This window comes from Manihot esculenta, chromosome 1, assembly GCF_001659605.2.
Source record: "Manihot esculenta cultivar AM560-2 chromosome 1, M.esculenta_v8, whole genome shotgun sequence".
Lineage (NCBI taxonomy): Eukaryota > Viridiplantae > Streptophyta > Magnoliopsida > Malpighiales > Euphorbiaceae > Manihot > Manihot esculenta.
The window spans coordinates 33,957,621-33,983,764 of record NC_035161.2 but is presented as its reverse complement, the minus strand read 5'-3'; the positions used below and the strand labels follow the sequence as shown (position 1 = coordinate 33,983,764).

General features: G+C 36.0%; 5 protein-coding genes across 6 annotated transcripts; 1 reads left to right on the top strand and 4 right to left on the bottom strand.

The window, feature by feature from the left end:
• The first annotated feature begins 369 nt into the window (after positions 1–369).
• On the top strand, positions 370–2,297 carry LOC110619406 (ammonium transporter 2 member 3). Its single transcript, XM_021763205.2, has 3 exons — positions 370–1,032; positions 1,113–1,398; positions 1,509–2,297. The coding sequence occupies exons 1-3, from the start codon at positions 421–423 to the stop codon at positions 2,048–2,050; spliced, it is 1,440 nt and encodes a 479-aa protein (XP_021618897.1). The 5' UTR covers positions 370–420; the 3' UTR covers positions 2,051–2,297.
• Positions 2,298–2,859: 562 nt separating this feature from the next.
• On the bottom strand, positions 2,860–6,152 carry LOC110618619 (bifunctional nuclease). 2 transcript variants are annotated; one of them, XM_021762166.2, is made up of 9 exons: positions 5,668–6,148; positions 5,158–5,370; positions 5,021–5,076; positions 4,892–4,948; positions 4,603–4,668; positions 4,429–4,500; positions 3,698–3,807; positions 3,520–3,611; positions 2,860–3,379 (listed from the first exon to the last, which is right to left on the bottom strand). In XM_021762166.2, exons 1-9 carry the CDS (start codon positions 5,954–5,956, stop codon positions 3,330–3,332), a joined length of 1,005 nt encoding a protein of 334 aa, XP_021617858.1. In that variant the 5' UTR covers positions 5,957–6,148; the 3' UTR covers positions 2,860–3,329. The 2 variants fall into 2 exon arrangements, with proteins under 2 accessions (XP_021617858.1, XP_043814743.1); XM_043958808.1 differs by lacking the exon at positions 4,429–4,500 and having other exon boundaries at positions 5,668–6,152.
• Positions 6,153–6,496: 344 nt separating this feature from the next.
• Positions 6,497–11,462, bottom strand: LOC110617036 (ankyrin repeat domain-containing protein, chloroplastic). The gene is made up of 7 exons (XM_021760003.2): positions 10,627–11,462; positions 10,454–10,530; positions 10,122–10,220; positions 9,866–9,964; positions 9,207–9,305; positions 9,018–9,116; positions 6,497–7,036 (listed from the first exon to the last, which is right to left on the bottom strand). The coding sequence occupies exons 1-7, from the start codon at positions 11,366–11,368 to the stop codon at positions 6,908–6,910; spliced, it is 1,344 nt and encodes a 447-aa protein (XP_021615695.1). The 5' UTR covers positions 11,369–11,462; the 3' UTR covers positions 6,497–6,907.
• A 739-nt stretch (positions 11,463–12,201) lies between these two features.
• On the bottom strand, positions 12,202–15,229 carry LOC110617782 (serine/arginine-rich splicing factor SR45a). Its single transcript, XM_021761051.2, has 8 exons — positions 15,089–15,229; positions 14,959–14,978; positions 14,075–14,209; positions 13,915–13,938; positions 13,657–13,756; positions 13,408–13,557; positions 12,696–12,765; positions 12,202–12,593 (listed from the first exon to the last, which is right to left on the bottom strand). The coding sequence occupies exons 1-8, from the start codon at positions 15,089–15,091 to the stop codon at positions 12,415–12,417; spliced, it is 681 nt and encodes a 226-aa protein (XP_021616743.1). The 5' UTR covers positions 15,092–15,229; the 3' UTR covers positions 12,202–12,414.
• A 1,181-nt stretch (positions 15,230–16,410) lies between these two features.
• On the bottom strand, positions 16,411–25,773 carry LOC110616178 (phospholipase D delta). Its single transcript, XM_021758864.2, has 10 exons — positions 24,452–25,773; positions 24,082–24,198; positions 22,333–22,527; positions 21,692–21,994; positions 21,521–21,589; positions 21,233–21,380; positions 20,213–20,361; positions 18,880–19,032; positions 17,141–17,341; positions 16,411–17,041 (listed from the first exon to the last, which is right to left on the bottom strand). Exons 1-10 carry the CDS (start codon positions 25,403–25,405, stop codon positions 16,745–16,747), a joined length of 2,586 nt encoding a protein of 861 aa, XP_021614556.1. The 5' UTR covers positions 25,406–25,773; the 3' UTR covers positions 16,411–16,744.
• Between the last annotated feature and the right edge of the window lie 371 nt (positions 25,774–26,144).

Here is a 26,144-nt window from a genome sequence, read left to right as displayed (position 1 = left end):
ACAATAAAAAAATTAATGGCAAGAAATAGAAACAAACCATCGAATTATATTATAATAACGTTATAACATTGGGGGAAAAAAAATCATATAGAAGAAATCTTATATTATCGGGTCAAAGAGGCGAACGAAACAAAATTGCGACTTTTAAATTATAAGAATCTCCTATATGATTAGGAACAACAAACAAGCCCACATTTCATGGCTTGCTATAGAATGTCCTGATGAATCTATGAAAAGCCAACCTATTCGGACAGCTACGAATATTGTTTACAATGTGGAGATTACTTCAAGGTTTCACATCTCCATGCATAACTCCAAAACTTTTCATTCTTTTCTATACCTCAGTGTTTCCAAGAATCAATCTCTTATCTTTCTTTGCCCTCTCTCTCTCTCTCTCTCTCTCTCTGTGTCCGATTCTCTATGGGTTTTATCTATCAAGATCAGAGCGACATTCCCTTGCCAACAGGGCTTCTACCAGATGAGTCATCTCCAGAATGGATCAGCAAGGCAGACAATGCATGGCAACTCACAGCAACCACCATGGTTTGTCTACAGAGTGTCCCAGGCCTTGTGATTCTCTATGGAAGCATGGTGAAGAAGAAATGGGCTGTGAACTCTGCTTTTATGGCTTTTTATGCATTTGCAGCTGTTCTTGTTTGCTGGGTTTTATGGGGCCATCACATGTCCTTTGGCAATAGGCTTGGCCCACTAGTTGGAAGACCCAATGCTGCACTTTCACAGAGTTTTCTCCTAGACAAGTCTAAAGCGAGTCAGGTTCCTACAGCTGATTTTGTGTTTTATCAGTTTGCATTTGCTGCCATTACTGTTATTTTGCTTGCTGGGTCTTTACTTGGGAGGATGAACATCTATGCTTGGATGCTATTTGTTCCTTTATGGCTCACCTTTAGCTACACAATTGGGGCTTTCAGCATTTGGGGAGGAGGCTTTCTTGAGCAGCATATAATTGATTATGCAGGTGGCTATGTGATTCATCTGTCCTCTGGTGTGGCTGGTTTCACTGCTGCTTATTGGGTAAGTTCGAAATATGCTTTGTTGATCCTTTATGGGCTGATTAAGTTGTATTATTAATGATGGTGATTGTGGTTGATTAGGTAGGACCCAGGCATTCACATGATAGGCAACATTTCCCTCCCAATAACGTAATTACCATGTTAGCGGGTGCAGGGTTTCTGTGGCTGGGATGGACAGGTTTTAATGGTGGGTCTCCATTTGCTGCTGGTTTGGTGGCATCACTTGCCATTTTTAATACCCATCTCTGCACTGCCACCAGCCTCTTGGTCTGGGTTTCCTTTGACATGATTATATACAAGAAAAGCTCAGTCATTGGTGCTGTTCAAGGGATGATTACTGGACTAGTCTGCATCACTCCTGCTGCAGGTTCCCCTTCTCACTCTCTCTCTCATTATTTATTGCTCAACGATCAACGGAACTCTAACATAAACCCAATTCACCATCAACTAGAGATTAAAGAAAATTTACATGGGCAGGAGTAGTGGAGCCATGGGCAGCTATGCTAATGGGAGCAATGTCAGGTTCATTAACATGGTACACCATGATGGTATTGCACAGGAGGTCTGCATTCTTCCAAAGCGTGGATGACACATTGGCAGTCTTTCACACGCACGCAGTGGCTGGCCTTCTCGGAGGAATTCTTTCAGGTCTCCTTGCTAAACCTGCCCTTGTGAAGTTGATGTATCCACACAACACTTACGGCACAGGGTTGATCTATAGCCTTGCAAACGGAAAACACAAGGACGGCCTCAGACAAATGCTCTGCCAGATTGAAGGGGCAGCTTTCATTGCTGCTTGGAATGTAGCTATGACGAGCTTAATTTGTATATTGTTAAGCCGCATTGTTGATCTTAGGATACAAGAAGATGACCTGGAAATAGGCGATGACGCTGTACATGGTGAAGAAGCCTATGCACTTTGGGGTGATGGAGAGAGAATGCCAATATCTCGTCATCTGCATCCAAGGCTGCCTTCCTTGTACCCAAGACTCACTGCCTTGTGTCGATCGTTGAGTTGAGTGCTTTATTTCGAATCTGTAATGGGTTTCTAATAAGTTCCAGTCATAGAATGTGGTAATATTCGTTACTGCAGTTCTTTTGTCCAATGCTCATCATATGCATGATATCAATTTTCATGTAAACGACAATTTTCCCGGAAAGATAAGTCTGAGAATATTGTGTATATAACTCATCTTCACCAGGATGAGAATGTTTTATAACTAAGGACAACCAAAACACAAGAATGTCCATATACCTGGAGATGTAGCACATGACAAAAAAAAAAAAAACTGAATAATGTTCCATGCGCTATTAACAAAGAAGGAATGGTACCAAAACACAAGAATGTCCATATACCTGGAGATGTAGCACATGACAAAAAAAAAAAAACCTGAATAATGTTCCATGCGCTATTAACAAAGAAGGAATGGTCTGCGAAGAATCAATAAATATTATAAGCACGATGACCCATGCAATGCAATCATGATAGAGTCTTCAGCTGTCACTGTCTTGACAATTTTGTCAACTATATAGAGAGAGCCTCTGTTCTCTTTTTCATGAATCTTTTCAAGGAGAATGGTAGCACCAGCAAAAGGAAACATCAGCATAAGGATGTAAGTGGTAAGTGCTGACTCTCATCATTCCTATTTGCCTAGGCTAAGTAGGGTGAGGGAAAAAAAAAAAAAAAAAAGAAAAGAGAACGTAACAGAACTCTGGCGATTCTTGTCATAGTTTACTTTCTGGGAACCACATCCTCCATCATAGAAAGACTTCTGAACAAAAAAAAATTAATTGTTTGGCTTTCATGTCATCAGAAATAAGAAGGAACTAAAAATAAGACTTTCTTCTCGAGTCCCATTTCTATATTTTGATATATATCATTTACATACTAATGGAAGCAACAAACTCGACATCCATGAGAGAATTGATCACCTGGTGATTGTGAACAATTCAGGGGGGCGCGAAGGGGACTAGATCTTAATTTACATAACAGGTATCTGAGTTCTGGAAGCAAGTTTTTGAGATCTATGTACCACTATTTCAAATTTCTTTGACTACACATGATTCCTCAAGCGTCAAGACTTTCCTTTGCATTAGCACAAGCACAAAAGAACAGCCATGAACTCGGACACAAACTACACAACAGGAAATGGCAACTCCTAATATACATCAAGCCCTAAATGAAAGTTAAATACACATTAATACATCATGTCCTGAAAGAATGACATATGCACATGAAGGCAGCAACTATTACCACATCATGAACAACACGTAAAATTAGATTAACCTAAAAGTTGGCTATTGCTCGTGTGTCTGGCGAAGCTCCATCAGTTTGTCTCTCCACATGGCTACAAGAATCAGTAGTCAATTAGAAATTATCAAAATAAGAGCATTACCATGTGACCAAAACTGAAGTGAAATATGCAAATATTCAAACAATAAAAAGAAATGCAATTGTAATGGGAAAACATCTTTTTCCAGAAGGTACCTGCATCACCATATCTTTCCTCTTTAATAGCTAAATTCATATTCTTCACAATATCAAGTTCCTCAGATAGTGAATCCGGATCATCAGCAGGACTGAACAGAAATAAACTCTTATTTACAATCACAAGAAAGCAGGTGATACAAACATTGGGACCTTAAAAGATAAAGCATGTCAATACCTGTCAAGGGATTCATCATGAGTTAGCTTCCTATCATGCATGCTTCCCATCCCATAGCTAATTCTGATAGCGTCCGTGAAGACAACTTGTTTACTTACATGAATTGGGACCTGATTAGAACATATTTACACCCAAATCAACACTATTTTGGAGAAATATTCACATTGAAACCAGTATATACGTCTAGAAAATCAAATAAATGATATAATGATGAGAAGATAGAGAAGGCTGGGGAAGGGGTTGCTAGGTTTGCCAAATTTCCAACCACATTCCATGGAGGACAACAATAACCAACTAACCAGTGCACTTACTATGCACATGTTTCCAATTCAACTAATGATGGATGAGCTCCATTCAGGCTAGTCAAAAGATTTTCACCAAATTTTCACCAATCTAGGATGCCAAGATTTTGCAAAGCAATCAAAAGATGGCCTTGCCAATTTTTTGAGAATCAATCAGATCAAATTAACAAATCTGAAAGGAAAAAAAAACATACACTTATCATCCAATTTTTTTAAAAATGAAAGCTATTTATGGGCTTAGTGATTTGGGTGTCTAAAGTTAGCTAAGCACAGCAGGAATCAGCAGCAACTCTCTTCTAGATAAGGAAGTTTGTTATCTTGTTGATCTGTGTGGAATGAGGCATAGGAAAGGGGAATAAAAAATAAAACAAAAGAAAAGAAGAGCAAGTTTTAATAGGATTCATGCGGTCAAGGCGTGCAAATAATTACCTTGCATCTGTTTGCCACATTAATGGCATCAGACGGCCGTGCATCTACGCTTAGAATTTTGTTTTCTCCTGGCTACAAAATTTAGAAGTTCCATTGAACCATGATTTAAGAATTTCATAAAGTTGCCATTTTCAAAAGATAATTAAAGGCCATATCATATATTCACAGTTTTACCTTGCTAAAATATACTCTTGCAAAATAAGTGTTAACCACTCTCTCTGTAATTCTCACCATTTTCACCTGAAATGAAGAGAAAAAAAAATATATTAAATAACTTGGTAAAAGTGATGCAGCTACATTTCATGATTTACTGCAATCAAGAACCAAGTATCCTGTATGGCATATCCTCCATAGCACAAGTAAAGCTACAGGCAACGATGATTAGGTATTGGCTTGCAAAACTAAAGAATGAACCCAACAGCACACGTGCTATCACATATACATAACAGATATAGTTCCATACTTTGTAACCAAGTCTTTCAACCAGATTTCTCACAAGCTGAAATTGGTCTGGACAGTCCTGCAGTAAAAACATACATGTCAAGGCATGACAAATTACAAACAAAAATAATGGCAACCATTAAGAATTTACCCCATTATCATCTCCTCCTCGAAAGTTATCGATAAGTTTCTGTATAGCAAATTCCCCTTCATCAAAAACCAATTCAAAGTTAATAAGACGCGGATCTCCCAACAACAAAGCAACGAGGCGAGTACTTATCACCATACCAACGATAATTGGTAGCAAGAAGTCTCCATCACAAGAAACTTTAAGAAAAATGGTGGGACTTTGGAAGCGACGAAGAAACTCATGTCCCACAAAACTCAGATCAGGTCTTGATTCCTTTGATAGAATAGCAAATGGGTTCCATCTACCAGGTAATCGCCATGTCATCTCTTCTTGAAATCCTTTCCTCCGCATACGGTAGTGTAAGAGAGTTTCTGCAGCAGTTGAACCCATAAAGGGGTCAGGGATGAAAAGGCATGGAAATTCAGATGGATATCAAGTAACAACTGAGAAAAAATAGAAGATCCACCCAATTGCTTGAAATCTAAAATAACTTAAGAATAGGTGATGGATGTTTTCAAGATACCTTGCAATTCCAAGAAGATGGGTTTTAATAACATTCACTCCTGAACTTAAATTATTATCCTTTTCGTATCTTATCCTATCTAAATTACCCGCAAATAAGTATCAAATTACGTATGCAAAAAAATAGCAAGAGACGAAGAGAGGACCTGAAATAAGAAGGGAAGCTTGGAGAAAGTCGTGATCATGGTCATCATGGGCATGGGCAGATTGACCACCACCATCGGAGGAGCTTCCACGGGAAGAGTTGCAAGAGATGATGATTGATTTACGACCACCTCGACATTGTAACTTTAGGCTTCTTTTGAAACCGAATTGAATAGACAAGCACCCACCAGAATTCAGAATCAAACCTCCACCGCCACTTGCATTAGTTTCTTCCCTTAAAACCCTGAAACCATCCAGCGAGCGGACTTGGAATTGAGCTCCAAGCATCATTACTACGTATCAGAAGAAAGCACGGAGTCGGAGAGAGAGAGAGAGAGAGAGAGAGAGAGAGAGAAGACAAGGTCCAAGGATAAGCTAAGCTAAGCTGAGCTAAAGGAAACTAACAGAAGAGAGGACGGCAAAGAAAACGTGGAAACAGATACAGTGGTAGTTGGTTTTCTTTTAATCAAATCGACAAATCCTGTATGCTAGTTTAGGACCAAACTGTGACTTTTAAACAAACTACTATGTAATTTCATAATGACATTTTCACCGCATATAAATAAATAAACATTCTGTCCAACCACAAATGACATTAAAATTAACAAAAAAAAAACAAAAGAGAAGAAAAGAACTACAAGACAAAATACCCTTTATTCCAAATTAATTGCGCCAAGAACAGACAAACAAGTCAAATTTCCTTTGATTTATAACAAGGAAAAAACAGAGCCAAATTTCATTTGATGATTTCTAACATTATGAACATGATTTCATATTAATAAATTAAAAATTATTTAAATATCTCTTAAATAAAATATTGATTCAATGGAGTGAAAGAATTTATTTTTTTAATTAAAAAATATCATGGATGATTATTTAAAAGATCTGGAAGTGAATTATTTCAAATAAACTCATTCATCCACTTCCTTATCCAATGAATTGTTATACAAAAGATGGTATATGTCATTATAAAACCACTATGATATTGACCAAAATTCAATGCTTCGGTATCATAATTACAAACTTAGATTTGTTAACCTAACTACTTTGTAATAAACATGCAAGTTTGGAAAGCCCACTCTTCTCATTTCTCACTGTTATTTGCTTTCTGCAATGGATAGTCATGCATGGCCAGATCACATTCGCGTTTCGCCATCTTCAACTGTGCTCACGTTCTTCAAGTTCCAGAAGATGGCAAAAAAAAGCCAGGGCTTTGTCAATGCAGTTGGGGAGGCTATAACATTATTGAAATGGCTGTCTTGTCGTCAATGCAGTTGACTTGTAAGGAAATAGCTTCAACAGCTTGATAAGTTCGTAAGTCTTTGTGTCTCTACCAGAATAGAGGCAAAGATCAAGTGGGGTTAAACCATCCTGAGATCAAAAAAAGACTTGTCATGCATTGCAAAACTAGAGCTGCACAGAAGAATAAATGACGCATAGGATAAGAAAAATGGAAGTTGCTTGTGAAAATTAATTCTAGATTGTTAAATTTGGGTTAGGTCTAACTCACTAAAAAACTAGCCCAAAAGCTAGTTTAAGGGGAGGAGTGCTTATGGTTCATATAAAGGATACATTACTCATTTCCACAACCGACGTGGAATTCAACACACCCCTCACGCTCAGAAGAATTTTACTGGTGCATGACATATTTATGGGAGGTCTAATATCGGATGGGAGGCTCTAATACATAACATGTTAAATTTGAGTCAGACCTAACTCACCCAAAAGCTAGCTCAAAGAGGAAGAGTGCTTACGGCTCATATAAGGAGCACATTCCTCCTTTCCACATTCAACACAGACCAATCATATCAAAGCACAAGTCAGAGACTTCCAGAAATAAACAAATATCATACTGGACAAACGTAATAAAAACATTGCATTCTGTCCTGTGAAGTGATAAATTGCCTCATGTTTGTCTGATGATCATGAGACAAATCCTTCACATGAAAATTTTCACCCATTCATAATGAATTAATAGAGGGCTATTTCCATGAAAAATCCAAAACTTCTCGCTATTTTACAATTTAATTAAAAAATTAATAAAATTGTTAAAAATTGCAAACTTTGTTACAATTCTATCCAAACATAAAACTTGAATTGGAGAGAGTGTGTTTTGCTGACGTGGCAAGATAATGTAAATTATTTTATTATACTTATATGTTACGTAGATAAATACTATTGATTCCAAACATCTAAAACTTTTAACTATTTTGCATTTTAATTCAAAATTTTAAAAATTGATATAATTCAATTCAAATTTTTAAATTTATTCTCTTCCACTACTAAATCTCTAAGATCCTATTATTATATTTTATTTTTATCTGTTTGGTGTAAAAAATTATAATAGGACTTGTTTCTATTTTTTAGTTCTGATTCTCTCTTAACTCTTTTGGATTTTAATTATATCTACTCTTAATACAATGTCAACAATAAGACTATAATTTCTATTTTTTCTTATATTGACATGGTTTTTTATAATAAATATACTGAAATTTATTATGATAGACACCTAACAAGGTATTTAAAAATAAAAAACTAGTAAATATGAGATCAGATGCAATTTTTATTGGAACTAGTGGCAAATAAAAAGAAGTTAAAGTTATAATTTTTTACACCAGACTAGACGGAATGAAGATAAATAAATTTAGAAATTTTGAGTTGAATTACATCAATTTTTAAAATTTTGGATTAAATTGCAAAATAGCTAAAAATTTTGAATTTTTTTATTAGACATATGAATATAATAAAATAATACGCATCATCTGGCCACGTCAATATGACACACTCTTCTCAATTCAAGTTTTAAATTTAGATATAATTGTAACAAAGTTTATAATTTTGAACAATTTTATCAATTTTTAAAATTTTAAATTAAATTACAAAATAGCAAAAAGTTCAGAATTTTTCATGCAAATAGGCCATTAATAAACTTGTTGCATCTAAATAGGTTTTGTGGCTTGAAAACGGAAGGAATTATGTGATTTCTTCTCCATTTTCCAAGTCGAGCACATTCCACTGCCTAACATTTGCTATCATCCCAATGTAAATCACATTTTAGAAGATCCACGTCTACAGCTCTCTTTCTCTGTTTATTTTTATTGATTTGTTTATTTTTTTTAGTGGAGGAAGGAAGAAGTAAGGAAGGCATTCAAGAAGGTGGAAGAGATGCAGGGGTTGAAGACTTAAATATCCACATTGCAGGAGAGATACAACTCAACCATTGGGCAACTCAGTCACAACTTCAGGACAAACAAAATCTAAACCACATAAAATTAGCATCTGAAAGATTCCACACCACCCCAAAAGAGGAAAAAAGAAAAAGAAGGATTCCCTGGAATCAGCAGATGTTTACCTGGTTCTTTAATGTCCTGTCAGCTCCTTTAATTAATAATAGCTTTATTATATCAGTTCTTTGGGCTTGAACAGCAACGTGTAATGGTGTCCATCCGTCCTGGAATGGTGCAATGTGTGTGTTCAGTTTGCTGGGAAGAAAAATGAAATTGAGAAGAAAGTGCAAACAATAATGAAGAATCAACCATACATTGTCCTGAAGGTTTATATCCACATTATATAATAGAAGAAGTTTAATAGCAGGAATAGATGCTGTTTGGACAGCATAATGCATCAAGGTAGCTCCATCCTGTTGTCAGTGAACAAAGAAAGGTAAAATCAATATTTTCAATAAAAAAAATTCGTAAGTAAACTAAGCAATATATTGTGAATACCAGGAGCAAAAAATTCACAGCGAAAATCATTTTCAGGCATTAACAGCATTGCTATAATGCAGCAAATATGACTACTCTCAATGAGTTAGCTTAAAATAAATAAACAATATTAAAGAAATGAGGTACTGCCTAAACCCATAAAATTATCCACAATGAAGAGTGCCCCAGTTTAATAGAAGAGAAACATTAAAAGAAGATAACAGAGAATTAGATCCACATGATGACCATAACTAATATAGAAACATTTGTTTCAGTGGCAGATTTGACAAACAAGCATTATTCAAAACTTAAAAATGAGAGGGAGACCACACAAATATTACCAAATTTGAGGTTGGGCACCCAGTATGCTGATAAGTTGATAACAAATCATAAAAATGAGTTCAACATTTTCAGATCAGAACATGAACAAATGCATCTCTTTAACCGATAACAAATAGACTTAAAATTTAGGAATAATAAAAATTTCTGTACTCACTGAATCTCGAACAAAAGGATTTGCTGATTCTCTCAAAAGATAGCTGGTAATGGCTTGCTTTTTACAAATTATTGCTTTGTGAAGTGCAGTCAAACCATCCTGAAGAGAAAGCCATGACTAAAAGCTCAAAACAAGAGCAAAAATGAAACTGTATCCCAAGCATTTTTGTGTCCAATTCCTGAAATGACTAATGATAAACAAATCATGGGCCAAGGACGGGGAAGTTCTATTAGACACAGAGAGACATTCTATATACCACATTCACAGCATTGATATCAACATTATGTTTCAGCAAAGCATCCACGAGGTAGAATTCTCCTGATGCAGCAAGGGTGTGCAGAGGTAGCCATTTGGCCTACAAAGAATTCCACGAAAGTCATAAATCTTAAACCCATCTTTGGCACAGTTTTTGAAAGGATAGTTCTATCAAAAACCAGTTCAAAACATGCAGTGTGATCCATTCTCTAAATAGATTAAGACATCAGCTAGCAGTTGGATAGCTAAAGGATTGGAAAATAAAAACTATAAACGCATATAGATTATTGAAACATAGTAACGAGCATTAATTCAATCATATGGTAAACTCACAGAGGTAGCAGCTGCTAGGTCAGGAATCTTCTTATTGAGCAAAAGCTTTTCCTCTTTCGTAAACAATTTGCGAGGGGCTATTTATTCAAACAAAGGAAAAAAGACATGAGACTAGAGGCATTTATCTAAGTAGCTTCGAACCCAATTGCAGATATCAAAGTAAAAGGCAATACCTTCTGATTTCTTTGTACCAGGCTCATAGTTCCCGCTGTTAAAGAACTCTGTAACATCATCAAAACCTTTCCCATAAACAGCCCATCTCGGATTCTTGGGTCCTACTCGCTCACTATTAGTCTCACTCTTTCGCTGCTTCTTATCCTCCTTCTCCTCCTCCTCCTCCTCCTCAGGGAAATTCGTAGGATTATCAAGAACAAGTGGCTTCAATTGCGCCATCTTAGCCTCTCTGTACGCTGTATACTCCTCCAAATTGACACTCCTTATAGGAAGCAACCCCTTTTTCTTCTTTTCAACTCTACTATTGAACTCCATTTCTTGGGCAATCTTGCGCCTTTCTTTCTTCGTAATGTTAATCTCAGCTTGCACTTCTCTCCATTTATCAGGAACCAAGTTCTCCGTCTCGATTTCCGTTAAATTTGTCTTCTTGTTGTTGGGTTTGTGCTTTCTCCTGGAATTGTCTGTATCTGAATCAGAATCACCATCAAGAAAAGCATTAAGGTTAGACTCCAGATGAGGGTCCTCGAAGACGCCCTCTTCGAAGACCACACAGTCGCCAATGGCATGGTCTTCAGAGTCATCGTTTCGCAGAGGGAAAGACGACTGAAAAGAAGGCGAGAAAGAGAAGAATTTTCTTGGGTATTTCAGGGTGTGGATTGATGGGAGCTTAAGAGGTGTATGGAGATAGAGAGGGGACAGTAGTTTAGGGGTTTGTGGGTTGAGCAGAGGAGGAAGAGACATTTTCTCTCTGGTAAGTATGGCTTCTCCGCTTTCCAGGTTTGGACGGCCAGGAACCGGAAAGAAATATTATGACTATCGTTTCATAGAAACTCGGATCGGCCCAAAAAATCAACAGAAATTATTCCTGCAATGTTCCTAAAAGAGCAACACTAAAAATTAAAGCCAAAAAAAAAAAATCCAATCTTTTAAAATTTTTACGGTTTATCCGATACTAATTTTATTATCAACTTTATTTTCTAAATAACTTTGATATTAACTACCCCAGTTTTAAATAATGTCGCCAAAACAAATTAATTATTTTAAAAAATTATAACTTAACTTCAAAAACTATCATCCAAACATAAGAAATCAATCAATTATCATGTGCACGAAATCAATAAATTATCAGGTACACTTAACATATCAGAATTACAATTAGCTATATCAATTACTCTTTATTACAAATTTACAATTTACAATTCTGTCTGTTAATGACACAGGTGACATTCAGACGCATTTAAGAAAAGTTTGAGTTAGGTATCTTAAGAAATTGAATCTCTTGAAACTAGAGCCATTTGGTAGTTGTTGCAATTTGGTAGCTGCGACAACTGAGGGATAAGAAGATTTTCCTTGCGCGTTAACGAGACGTCAAGTCTAGACACCGTTACCACGGCATGAGAATCAGAAACAGGTAAATGAAGCCCAGACCCATCTATTCTTATTGCACTGTGCCCTGGAATTCAGAACACCCAAATCTCTAGGAGCCACGCCAGAGGTAAAAAATTATAAGCTTCTGATACACGAATCCTTCATCAAATCTTAAAAGGCAAAGGAAATAAAAACCATTTTACGGGTAGAAAGAAAGAACCACCCCAAGCACGAGCGTACCATTTCATAAACAACTGTTCAACCACGAGTTTCAGTAGCAACACACAACTACACATGTCCTAAATGAACGCAACAAGTCATTTCAGGCCTTACAAACAACATAATCATCTGCTCAAAGCCCATAAGCAGTTAACACTACATCTCTATGATTCCTATATGGAATAATAGGCCATATGGCCTCACCTAGAGCCACGATAAGGAGGAGAGTAGGGTGATCTGGACCTCTCCCTCCTCGACCTTCCACCATAGGTGGGGGAGTGCCTGGGAGAATATTCGCGACCCCCACGATAAGGGGAGCGCCTAGGAGACCTCCGATAATCATCACGGCCACGATATCTACCTCGATCTCCACGAAAACCTTCCAGATTAGAGGGAAAAAAGTAGAAATTAAAGTTAATACATTCATTGAAATTGTAAGACCAATAAATTCATCTTTGCAAAATCCTGAACTTGAACATACCATAGTCCCTATTGCTTTTCAGCCCAAGATAGTGCCCCGGTGTTGGAGTTCTGGGTCGTTTCCTCCGTGACTGAAAAATAAATAAATCACCTTAATTCTAAAGAGCAAGCTAGATTAATCATGAAACACTACAAAAACAAGCAATTTCCCCCCCAAATGCTAGGGGTACACAACACCCACAAATTTAAAGTCAGCTATCTACACACTCATAACATATAAAGGGGAAAATATGTATTAGGAGATATATTTGCTCAGAGAAAGTCTACGAAAGGAGCAAGCTACCAAAGAAAACCAAGAAAACAACCGGCACAGATTACTAGTGTTCATTAACTAAGTGCCAGGTATTATGAAATACCATAAGCCTGACTAGAAAGTTGTTGGTAATGTCCTTGATTAGTTGAGGGTTGAAATTGAATGCTGTTGGTAATGTCCGTTGATTTAGTTGAGAGTTGAAATTGAATGCTGAAGTTGTATAGTTGTTGAACAATATAGTTGCTATGTTTAGTTGATCACAAGCATTTGAAAAGCTGTTTAAGCTGGCCATTGATCAAGCTGTTTCACTTAAGTTGTGACATGGATGAACTGATCATCTTTGATTGCTGCCAACATAGCTGACAATATCTTCTGAATATAACCAGAAAACCTTCAAGTTAAGAAGGAAGGATCCAGTTGAAACTGACTCGTGTTCAAGACCAGGGTACAATAACATTACCTTCTCGACCGTAATATATCTGCCCTCTAGAACTGACTGATTGAGATACTTAACGCATCGGTTTGCATCATCAACACTGTCCATCGTAACAAAAGCAAAACCACGAGAAATGCGCGTACGGGGCTCCACAACAAGAAAACAAGATGCTACCTAATAAGAAAAAAGGTTATTATTGAAACAAGTCAGATCATAGCAACGTTGGATATATGAGATGGCAAATACATCCAATAATAGACGAAGAAACCCAACCTTTCCCTCCTTTGAGAAATGTTCTTCTAGGTCCCTTTCTGTTACCCTTGTAGACAGACCAGTCACATATAATGTAGTTCCATTATTTATAGCATCATTCCTGCCATATAATTTACAAAGGGGGAAGATTTAAAAAGAAATTAACAGTACGAGCAACAAAATGGAGGAATATGAAGCAGATACGTCCAAATAATAAAGCATGCAACAGTTATGAATAGTCACAAACTAAGAACTGCACAAGCTATAATTGAAACTAACCTGCCACGGCTTCTGGATCTTGATCTGAAGAGGAGCACCACCACCCATGTAAAAGAACCATCAAAACAGTTTTGAGTACAGCAGAAATACTGATAGAAACACGGCAATTGCATATGCCAAAAGCATAATCAATGGAATGCCAAGACCCCAGAGTTAATACCTGCCACGACTTCGAGACCGTGATCTATGCCTTGGTCGAGGCAAGGATCTAGATCTGGACCTTGATCTGGGCCTCGAGTGGGATCTTGATCTAGACCTTGACTGTTCTCTCCATGGGGAAAGAGATTGTGAATTCCTGGTATCACCACACACCAAAAAAAATAATAAGTATAATTTAAGTCGTGATAATGTCCTTTAGACTTGAAATAGCCAAGATTTCAAGATGAACATGGCAACATATTTGTACAGGTACTCAAAGAACAAGAAAAAGGAATCACCTAATAGCTACACCAACAATAACATTACAAAATGTCAACAGACTAACCAAAACACCAACTACATTATCTGGACCAGTAAAAATCTCAGGAACCGATGCTTTTTCTGAACGAATAATGAACAAGGAAACAATTACTGTGGAACAAAATTAGCATAAATAGACGAGAAAAAAAGGTTGTTATACCCACAGCACGTAATCAGAAGTAAATCTATATACATCACATCACAACACATATATTTAATTTAATAAAAACGCTACGGCCAAAGAATTCTAATATTAAATTAAACAAAAATTAATGCAGGGATCCAATTTTCTTCACTGTTATGAAAAGAAAAAAGGAAAAACAAAAAAGAGCGTTACTGCGAGAACAGACCTTAGTGCTATCATAAAACGATAAAATTAGTTAAGGACGGATATAAAATTTCAGAAACCCTAATTTATGAATGCTCAAAGTGAAAGGGGATAGCCAATAATGTATGCGTAAAAAAAGGACCAATAGTAAAATATATATATATATATATATATATATATATATATATATATTAAAAAAGCACTGATTAGATCTCTAAGTTCTAATAGAAAAATCGAATACGACTGGAAGTTCTTACCTTTTTCCAGGAGAATCCGCCTGCGAAATAAGCAAACGGCATTGATTAGATCTCTAAGTTCTAATAAAAAGCAAATCAATAAATATCAACATCGACCAGAGAGACAGCGATAATGATAAGAGGATCTCACCATTTCGACCGCTAGCAAAAGAACCTGAAGGCCAAGCCTGAGAATTAGGGTTATGAAGTTTTTGCAGAGAGAAAGGGAACTGGCGATTTTCTGTCCTTATATACAAGGCAAGGGACCGAATATCTTACGTGGCCCTTGAGCTGAAATATCTATTTTGCGGAATAATTAAGCTATGGATTATTTTTAAAAAATTAAAGAATAACTGTTTAACCTTTTTTTTTAATAAAAAATATTGCATTTCAATAGCTTATTAAAATTAACTATTTAATCTTTTAATTGCAGAACTGAACAAATTTTGTATTGAAATTCAGATAAATATTTATAATTTTAAAATTATAAAAATTAATTTAGTTGTGATTTTAATTATATGAATTAAATAGATATATTTTAATAAAATTACAGAAACTAATTAGAAGAAAGATAAAAATGAAATAATTAATTATTTAAAAATTTATTGACTACTTAATGTATAATCAGTTTTAATTTTACTAAAAAAAACATTAAAGGAAATGAAGGTTTGAAGGAATTTTCCTTTGAAAACCCAAATGCATGGATTGGGTAGGCAAGCAGAACTGCGAGAATGGGAGATTAAGCAGTCAAGCAAAACGAGGGGCATTATGCTTCTATGTAGATACCCTTGACCGACCTGGATATCTTGATGTAGCAGTAGCATTGATCAAAACAATGCTGGGGAGCCAGGGAAAAATGTCTATGGTGCTTTGCTTGGTGCTTGTTGATACAGAACGTAGAACTCGCTGAAGAAGCTGCAGAGATATTCTGGACTTCGACGGTGCTGCAGCCCTAGCCAGTTACATGGTCCTGGCAAAGAAGGTATGATGATGCAAAGAGGCGTGGAGATTCATCGTGGGGTGAGGAAATTAAAGAAATGTTAGGAAGCCAATTGGCTGTAATTCTATTGAATGTTTGGCACAAATTTGGCATTAAAAATGAGTCCGTGTAACTAGAAGATTTTTAGTGGAAGATGAGTTTGGTGCAGGTAATGATTATTCGCAAAGGTGCATTTTGATGCTCGAATAGAATGGGAGAAATCTGAAAGAAAATAGATCATCTATAGCCTCAAAAATGAATTAATTTCTCCCTATACCACTGGTTGAATGCAAGATGATACAAGAATGGAAACGTTGCTTTAGATTGAAGCAACAATGGGCTAAGCCAAGTCGCTTCCATTTCGTTACGAGTTTCTGCTTCTTTTTTTGGCAGTCCCATATTAAAATGCCGGTTGCTAATCCTCTGATCTTGCAACATAAAAAATGAGAATTAAACATGATGGTTTAAGCACTCATTCATGACAAACTATACAGTGCACCCAGGTATTCCACGTCCTTGAATTATAAATGATAAGGTCTACTCATTGTGAGTTGCGAGTGAGGAAGCACATACATCAGGCGCAACTAATGATTTGCCCTTATTCAATATGAGACAACATTCATATGTCATCCTCGCCTCACTTTGCACAGCAAAACCAAACCAATACTCACGCCATCCTTATTACCCTTTGCACACAAATGGCAGATCAGAAAGTTACAGTTCTTTGATAAAAACAATTAACTAGGTAGAGCTCTTCAAATCTGCCAAACTACGAAACCCAGCAACATATCATGCTTTTTTTCTTTAGACGGCTGAGGGAAGACAAGATTATGTTGTCAAAATATCAGGAACTTTGAGGGAATGAGCTCCAAGCACCTTACCACCAGCATCTGGGAAATTCTCAAATCCAGGTAGGGGGCCTACCTTCCCATCAACATCTACCTGTATAGGATACATTAGAAGGTGACCATGCAATAATGTGAAATTGGGATCTGTGTATCTCTTCCAGTTGGCTTCAGCAATATTATTTACTTTCTTCACACATTCTAAACTCTCAGGTTCCACAAACAATTCTTGGACCTCACCAAGATGCTCAGCCCAAAGTGACATTCTATATCCATATACCTGCAAAATGTGTTCATTAAGCTGACCAGCTCCTTGCCAAAAGCTGTAAATGAGGCCCTAAACCAAAGTTTGCTATACGAGGGAAAAGATCAAACCAACCTGTCCACGTGGATGTTTACTCTTTGCAGCCCATGTGTAGTGGGGTTGATATGCACCCATAGCTATCTCACTATCTTTTGAACCAGCCATGGATCTCTGGTTAATATTGGCAGATCCAATAATGACATACTCGTCATCCACAATCATCCCCTTTGCATGGACGTAAATCATGAATCGCTGAAATTGGTAAGCATCGGAGACCTGATAGGAAAATTGTGTGATAATAATTACACAAAATGGTACTCCGCTGTTGCTTAGAAAGAATAAATTTTCTCTCATTGTACGTAGGAAACTAAGTATAACTTCCAGACAAGTATATACATATGTCTAAAGGAAGGATGAAATATGTACTATAAAACACTTGAGAGCAAGAACAAGAACTTAAACTGAAAATCTCATAAGGTCACTAAAGCTACATGCCAAATGAAACTGGCGATCATAAAAGACACACCTAGGTTCCCAAGCCTTAGACCTTCAGGAGTTAATATGTGGAACGATGTCTGCCATTTACAAAATTGAAAATTGGACAACTGAAAACATTAACTTTACCTTGTGAGGATCTATTACAGCATTGTTAAGGAAAAAACCATCTGAAATATGATTAATAAACAAATTCAACTTTTGATTTTAAATATAAGTTGAGATGCTTTAGTCAAAATAGCATGGAAACAACAAAACAACTATTTCAAATGACTTTTTTCAACAACATTTAAAGGATGCTTAAAAAAAGTTTCAACTTCAATGCCAAAAAGGATCTGAATTTACATGCACACCAAAAAATCAATGCTAACAGCATCTAACTTAGTTTACAACCAGAGGTTACAACTTTTGGGTTATGAAATCTGGTTTCCTCCTATAGAGGTAAATATTCCTTCTGATTGCAGGCAGCAGGCTATTGTTGCCTGAGGTTTTATCCATTACCACTATCAGATCATTGGATAGCTTGTAAGCTAAAAGATAAATTTGAATGGAGAAAATCTTTGTTTAATAGTTTCACTTTGTTGACATTTCATGAGGTTAACAACAGAAATAGGGAACTTGAACATGCCTTATATCTGAAATTTCAGACTTCTACAGATATCAAATCTAAAAGCACTATTTTATGGATAATAGATAGACTAAATCCATCCTTCAACATATCAACTAAGATTATTATCAACAATAAATACACTACCTCTTATCTAGTTATCTTATCTTAATAGTTTGTTATCATATTAATAGTATCTTAGTAGTTTGTTATCCAATGGTTAGCTTGTAGTAGGCTTCTATTTTTCCTATAAATACTAAGATTGTGAGAATCTTCACTGTATAAGAGGTTTCTAGTTATTCAATAAAACAAGTAGATTGATTACAAATAAATTTGAGATTTAAAACTCTCTCTCGTTAATAAGTCCGAGTCTGAGGCGTCGAGAGCTCCCCCTGATGAGCTCCTTCCCTGTCCATCCTCCCTTGACACGATCCACGACCCGATACCACAACAAACTACGGCCCTAAGAATGGAGGACCACCATTTTAAGTTTCAATTGAGCATGATACTATAAATCAATTCCAAATAATATGGGACGCAAATTTGTGTTTGCCTAAAATAAATAGTAAAGCTATAGTCATAGCTGAAGTCAACCATAAAATTATATGACATCAAAATGAACAGCCAACTAGTTTATCTGTACCCTAAAACACAATGATTAATGTTATGAATGACTAACTTTAGAAAGCAAGAAAAGTATTACAACAATTACCGCTTCACCATTAATACTGGACATATGCTGTGGATTTTCTTCCCGGTTACCGAGACAAAAGAAATTGAGGTAATCACGAGGATGTGAATCTACCAGTTGCATCGATTTAATTTCCCGTGCAACTATGTCATACATCATTTGCATTGTCTGGCTCTGCACAATATGAACTTGCAAAATTGAGAAATATAGATTTGGCATATTCTTGCACTTTCTCAAACAACAAAGTAATCAAACTTTCTAGGACAATCAATGTGGGATCTGGCCACAGTTTGACGTGGGATTTAGGCAAAGGATAGGTTGAATAATATATAAATTCTAGCTTGTAAACTACTAAATAACTTGGGTTAACCATTTTGGGCAAAGTGAAAAATGGATCTAAAAGTTATTTGGATCAATTTGGCCCGTTTTGTTATAATAGATATCAGAGTCGCCCTGAATCAGAAAAATTATGCGAAGCTAGAGGATATGCAAAGATAGGGCTACCCATGTAAAACGAGAGAAGTGGCTTGAAGCATTAGCCAACTACAATATCTAAGAATTCGGTCCTGACTGTATCCGATTCAGCATAATAGAGTTGCGACGAGGACGTCGCAAATTTAGCGGGAAAGATTGAGGGATCCAGCCACAGTTTGATGTAGGATTTAGGTTCTGCAAAGGATAGATTGAATAATATATAAATTCTAGCTTTTAAACTACTCAATAACTTGAGTCAACCATTTTGGGAAGAGTGAAAAATGAATCTAAAAATTATTTGGGTCAGTTTGGGCCGAGCTGTTACAATAAAAAAGTATATTGTACTTGTAATTCTTAGCCATTCAACACTATCCTATCAGTTTGCAGAAACATCAGAAAATTTCCAACTAGAACAGACTCCAAGATCCAACAAGAATTTGGGTTAGACCCCATACTTATCATTTGAGAAAAAAGTCAAACCAGAAACTTTTAAATTTAAAAAAAAAGAGAGAGAGAGAGAGAGAGAGAGAAAGAGAGAGAAAAGTGGCATGCTCATAGCTCCATCAAGGATAATAACAGCAAAAGTAACAAAATACCCTTTCTCAGCCAAAGTTCATCAACATTTTGCTATGAGAAAACACCAATAGAAGCTATATAGTTGAATCATGCCAAGCCATGTAGCCAAGAGTCAAATTTAAACTAATCAAGTCCCCACACTTTATAAGATGAACAAAATTCCACTCTTGATCAGTAAGGAGGATCCCAGAAATAGTTCACAGTGAACATAACAGCACAAGAAAAATAAAAACACAATTTCTCGTCTTTGAAAATGTAAAGAGTTACTTTCACATAAAATTATTACAGCTTAAGACAACATTACCTGCCAGTAGAGAATTTCTTGCATGGTTTCAGATTTTGGATCACCCTCAGGCCACATTGGCAGCACAATATACACTGCAAATCTCTCATTGGCTCTAATTTTACTGGAGATCTTTAATGCCAACTCCATTGGTATCAGATTATCAGCTCCTGCACATTATATAAATAGATAGTTTCAGTCCAGAATTATTGCCCTCGCCCAGATATTTTTTGAAAGTCACAAGTGCAACATGGATAATAATATATGATAAAAAGGTGAGCGCCACAAACTAAGCAAGATAATGGTAGCCAATTCAAAACAAGCTACTAGATTGATAAAATTTCTGATTGCAAGTAGTGAATTCTAGCAAAACACCATTAAAATATTTACACCTGCAAAAACTTCATATTTTTCTATTTATCGTTGAATAAGGAAAAAAGTTGTAGAAAGCCAATACAGTAAGGTGTGATGGTCACTGGTGATCTAAGACAATTAATGACAGCCAATGACAGTCAAAGATAATTGGTTCTAGTTGATACATACACCAATGAATTAGTACCTATGCAATTCCCTTGTAGGTTTGTTCTCTTTCAAAAAGGAAAAAAAGAATTGCTCAAGTTCAGAAACTAACTCTGCATTTTGAAAATATTAAATAATTTTCCTAGAAGATGGCTTATTTTGCTTTGGAATTTGAGCCACAATATATTTTATATTGACAAATTCTCATAAATGCTCCAAAAACTAGAAAGTGTAGAAATTTTTATTTACTTGCTTTTTTCTAGAACATGGTTTCCAAGAAACACAAATACCAGATTCACAATATAGATAAAGTAGCATTTTGTACTGTTGATGACTGATAGAAACAAAAAGTCATCTTTCCTGTAAGAGGCACACTTGAGAAGAAAAAAATAATAGAAGCAGAGGTGAATATGAAATGGTGTTGAAAATTACTAGCTCCTATCTAGACCATGCCAATGCAATGAAGCAAAAAAAATAAAATATTTTTAAAAAAAATTGTTAACAAATTATCAGAATTCTAACCAGCATTTTTATATGATGGCCATCCATATGAAGATCCAAGAAAATACTGATTCTCAATGTATATGAAATGCTGAGCAGATCTGATTGCCTGGATGTATGCAGTTTGAATGCTCTTATCCACCACCTGATTTTTTGTTGCAATGAGGTTCTACAACAGAAAAGTGTCATTCAGAAGTAATGCCACTAGGATAACCTAACAATCAATTAACATTGCACATTCTGGAAAAATCAATTGTAGTTTATATCAGAAGCCAAAAAGAGGAAATAGTCAACTCATTGTCCAAAAACCTTAGTTTGACAATCATGGGCTTTTTTGGGAAATCCTTTTAATGAACCTGTGTCAATAGACCGAAAAATCTGCAACAAGAAAAAGAAATACAAATATAAGGAATAAGTCAAAACATAAAATAAATAACTTACGTCAAAAAAAATTTTTTTAAAAAATCATCAAAATACAACCTGGACATGCCAGTTTTCAGGATCTTCTTCATTGGAAACATGTACAATGGGATCATCCGGTGGAACTATTGTGACATCATCCTTTATCGTGAAGGGAGGACTTAGTATCCATGAAATCCGTTCTATCTTTATCAATGCATCATCATGCCAATGGGATACCCTTTTGAAACGCAGTCCAAACTCTGTCCACTTTGTTGCTTTCCTCCAGCGCTGCTCAAAGTTTATAAGAACATCATATGCAGCAGGTCCTTCAATTCTGCAATGCAAGTCATGCCATGGTTGCCTTGGAGCTTTGGTCCCAGCCTTATAAACACAACAATATATATATATATACAATGAAAGGAAAGATAGGGATATAAAAACAAGGGAAAGGGAGCAACAACTGCAGCATTCAAAGTACTTGGACTGAGACATATCAAATTACTAATTGGAGATCAGCACACTAGATTATTATGCTAAAGAAAACTCGTCCTTGAACACAGCTGATTGAGTGTGGAAGCAATTGATAAATTTCATTTGACACTAATATCCTGGTACTCATTTGATAAATTACTTCCAAGGTACTTAAAACAGAGAGAGGGTAATTGCATTCCCAGAGACTGCTGAAGTTGAAATGAAATATTTTATGGTAAGTCACTTACAGGAAATGTTGGATTATGGAAATCATCCTTGAATACTGTTTCAAGGTCACGAAACAATCGATGCTCAGGGTTGTCATATCGTCCATCACACAGATCAATACCTCCTAAAAATGCAGTCATCTTCCTATTATTACCAGATGCCTGAGTGTCCACAAGAACACATTTTTGGTGGTGTGTAAAGGCAGTTCCAACAACCTGGACAGAATCAAAACAAACAATAATGTAAATTGCTTCAGCAAAATCAAATGAGATTACAAAGGTTAATATCATTCATTGTCCCTAAACTCCCTTGTAACAAGGCCGACATTGAACTTCAATTTGGCGCAACTTAAAACAGGATCAATAAAATAAACCATCTCTCTTATCCACAGAAACTATTTCACTCCCCTCCTGTTTCCTTCCCCCTTAAATTCTCCCTCAAATTTTTCTCCCTCAAATTTTTCTCAAAGTTTCTCTCCCCCCTCACCTACTCTCACATCACAACAACGGCTCTTCCCCTTCACTAATCGCAGGCTCATCCCCACAGCTCCTGTCACTAGTACATCCTCTCACTCTTCACCGTTGATGTTCATGATTTCGGAGGAAAGAGGAAGTTTATTGAAGCTTTCTGGTAAGATAGGCAGCAGTCAAACTGGACATCACTTTCACCATGACCATCTTCTTGATGCAGTAGGAAGTTTTCAAAATTAGTACCCTTGGTGATAACAAGTCACCAAAATCTCATCAAACCGCCACACCAAGATTAGAAACCTCCCATATTTCCATTTTCAAATCTTTTTAATCCATCTCCTAATAGTTTTTTTCAATATTCTCTTATCTTTTTCATCTTAGCTGCTTTTTGGAATCTATTTCTAGTTCATCTAAAATTTTTCCTTTTTAAATAGCACTAATCCCTTATTTTAGTATTAGCATAGTATAGCTTTTCTTTTTCAAAAAAGATACTAGTATTTAGGTAATTTACTCTTGATTATATGCCGCTTATTAATAAATAAAAAGAAATTAAACTTTTAGGTTCTCTATTTCAAGGTTATTTAAAATTGTCCTTTTTCTCATTTTTCCAACAACAAAGTTTTGCTATTTGGGTTTATTTATTATTATAAAAAATTTAAGGGTAGTTCTTGAATGTCTAAAGTTTGGGTTTATTTTTGTTCTAAACAAGTTCTAAAAAATGATGCTAATGATATACTCTATATTTAGTTTGAACTATTTATATATTTATTAATACTTTATATATTGGCAATTTTATAAATTTAATTAAATAGATTTTTTTTTAATTATTATTATTATTATTTAGCCTCACCTCATTTACACCCTCAAACATCTTCAAGTCTTAGTGCACCTTGAGCTTACATGGAGAATCATAAGGACAGAAAAAAAAAAAAAAGTTTCCCTCAACCATGTCAGCTTTTTAACATGTAAACAAGCAAAATAAAGTTAGCACAACTTTATTCTTCACTAAATTATAATGATTCTGTTACAAGTGCTAAAGTTGATGGACAAGATCTACTGAATTTTCAATTAAAGAAAAAAACTGAGAGCAAGCAAAAAAGTAGAGCTTTAAATATAATAACCCAACTATACTGTTGTGTACAATTAAATACATGTAAAATCAAATCCATTCTCAAAACATCACACATGTTAAACGTTAATGGAAAAAGTAAAAAAACACGTGCAAACATCAAAACTAAATTATTGCTCTAATTACATGGCAACGATGCATAATTATTTAAACGATGAAATAAAGCTTGCCTGTTGTTTCAAAAAACCAAGTTTACTGCTGGCATAGCGAGGTGCCAATACGCAAATGACGGACGAATGTTTGAAGAATTTTCGTGTTTCTTCATCATGTGTCTGCATCAATCCTGCCTGAAGCCAATGGAATTTCAAAACATAACCATATCAGCACCTTCATTCACAAAAAGCGAGTCTCACCTTCCAATGTTCATGACTTACCAATTTTGCAAGCAAACCCAATGTATTCTATAATTTCCCAATTTGACTTGCCTTTTAAAAAGGAGCTCACAATCACAGGACCCGAAATATGATCACTGTTCTCAAATTTTTAAAAGCAACAAAAATAAAGCAAATTAAAAACTGCAACTTTTATCAGAATTCTCACCGTACTAATACCAAACTTGTCGTGCGAAGTCTTATCGTCCCAAATCAGCAACAAAACTCGGACTCCTTCCTCAGACTTATACTTGAGCAATTCACCAAGAGTCAAATCCCCACCTCGAGGCAATGGCCTGGTGGGCTCTCTCACCAGCTTAATCTTATAGAAAACAGACCACCCCACAATGTAAATCATATGGTGAGCCTCTGATATGGCATAGCAAATGTCCTCCCAACACTTATCTTGCCTATAAAACTTTCCGCCATCAATTTCGATCTCGGGCAACATCCCATCAAGCACATGAGCATCTTGATACATTGTCACTTTACTTCCTTTTCTTAATGGGAAGTACGAATTCCTCACTCCTCTATGTTCAGGATCACCGGCGATACCATGGCGGTACAACGGATTCTTTTCACACGATGTAAACTTCATTTCCACATGTAATGCAGAGTCCGGCTTCGGTGGCTTGCCGGAGGAGCCAATTATAGGGAACCAACCGCTGATCAACTCGCCGGTTTCGAGCTTTTGAGCAGGGATTTTGACGGTCCCCACAACGTCAGCTCCAAAAAGGTCATTATCCTTAACATGAAACGCGAGGTCAATTACCGGATGAGCCAAGGGAATGTAAAACCGTTGCTTCCACTTAGGGTTTTTTGCATTCTTAATCACGCGCGTGCGAGCCACAGTTGCTTGAGGGACGACGACAGTAACGTAAGTGTCAGTCTTAACGACGTTACGGTGGTGATGAATTTTCTCGTCATCTTCACCGGTCTCTTCGTCGGTGGTAGCGCCGGTGTTTGCGGCGGCATTGGAGTGAGGGGTACAACCAGCGAAACAATTGCGAGCGTGGGTAGAAACTATATCCATACTAGGCAAACTTCTAGCTTCAATAATGAACAAGTCAAGGTCCCCATGAAGATAGATTGGCTGTTTTTCACCCTCAGAGATCTCAGCCATGGAAACGAGTTGTGAACAGAGCAGAAGTGATGCCGTAAAGAAGGAAAAAAACTGCAGAGACAGAAATTACTGAAGTAGGAAGAAGAAGAGAAGATGGGTCATGTGGATACCGAGCAGAAACGAGGAAAGAAGCTGAAATGGTGAATAGGGACAGGGGATGGTGTTCTCTCTGTAGAGAGAATTTTTCTTACAGCAGAGAGAGAAAGCCTAGTGAAGCTATGGCGTGTTCTGGGATAGTGATATTTTAAGTGAATAATTTTTAGATTAAATCAAAATCGAGGGAGTGAGAATTGGTGTGGGAAAAGACAAGACCTTGAAAGGGAGTGCAAGGACATGGCATGATTTCAATTGGGACGTTGGACGATGTAAGACGAAGAGAGGCCAGTGAGACTGGTGGTGCCATGGTTTTAGTAAAATTAAAAATAAACGATGCTACGTGTCATGGTTTTGAGACAATGGGAGAATCTTCAAAAACATTATGAATTTTATGGAAGAAAAATATTGAACAATGAATCAAGTGTTTTTAGATATTTACGTACGTTAGTTTTAATAACTTACATTTATTATTACATTAACAAATTTAAAATAATTTTCAATTTTAAAAATACTATCAGTTATGAGGTTAATCTTTCTTCTATGCATTTATTTTGTAATCTAAATTGTACACAAATATTTAAATAAATATAAAAACGAATAAATATTTATAAGTTTAATATATTATATTCTGTATTAAATTTAA

Bases quoted from the DNA above. Each gene is read 5' to 3' on its own strand.
- LOC110619406 (XM_021763205.2), top strand. From the start codon at position 421: ATGGGTTTTATCTATCAAGATCAGAGCGACATTCCCTTGCCAACAGGG. The intron at 1,033-1,112 runs GTAAGTTCGAAA...GTGGTTGATTAG, and splicing joins GTTTCACTGCTGCTTATTGG to GTAGGACCCAGGCATTCACA. The intron at 1,399-1,508 runs GTTCCCCTTCTC...TTACATGGGCAG, and splicing joins CTGCATCACTCCTGCTGCAG to GAGTAGTGGAGCCATGGGCA.
- LOC110618619 (XM_021762166.2), bottom strand. From the start codon at position 5,956: ATGATGCTTGGAGCTCAATTCCAAGTCCGCTCGCTGGATGGTTTCAGG. The intron at 4,949-5,020 runs GTAAATTCTTAA...TTTTTACTGCAG, and splicing joins GAGGAGGAGATGATAATGGG to GACTGTCCAGACCAATTTCA. The intron at 3,808-4,428 runs GTAATTATTTGC...TGTTCTAATCAG, and splicing joins ATGTGGCAAACAGATGCAAG to GTCCCAATTCATGTAAGTAA.
- LOC110617036 (XM_021760003.2), bottom strand. From the start codon at position 11,368: ATGTCTCTTCCTCCTCTGCTCAACCCACAAACCCCTAAACTACTGTCC. The intron at 9,965-10,121 runs GTATATAGAATG...CTTTCTCTTCAG, and splicing joins ATATCAATGCTGTGAATGTG to GATGGTTTGACTGCACTTCA. The intron at 9,117-9,206 runs GTATGGTTGATT...GCACCATTCCAG, and splicing joins ATATAAACCTTCAGGACAAT to GACGGATGGACACCATTACA.
- LOC110617782 (XM_021761051.2), bottom strand. The intron at 12,766-13,407 runs GTAATGTTATTG...TTTATTTTTCAG, and splicing joins GATATATTACGGTCGAGAAG to TCACGGAGGAAACGACCCAG. The intron at 12,594-12,695 runs GTATGTTCAAGT...CTAATCTGGAAG, and splicing joins GAAAAGCAATAGGGACTATG to GTTTTCGTGGAGATCGAGGT.
- LOC110616178 (XM_021758864.2), bottom strand. From the start codon at position 25,405: ATGGCTGAGATCTCTGAGGGTGAAAAACAGCCAATCTATCTTCATGGG. The intron at 20,362-21,232 runs GTTAGAATTCTG...TATAATGTGCAG, and splicing joins GCCATCATATAAAAATGCTG to GAGCTGATAATCTGATACCA. The intron at 19,033-20,212 runs GTAATGTTGTCT...CATATTGTGCAG, and splicing joins AAGAAATTCTCTACTGGCAG to AGCCAGACAATGCAAATGAT.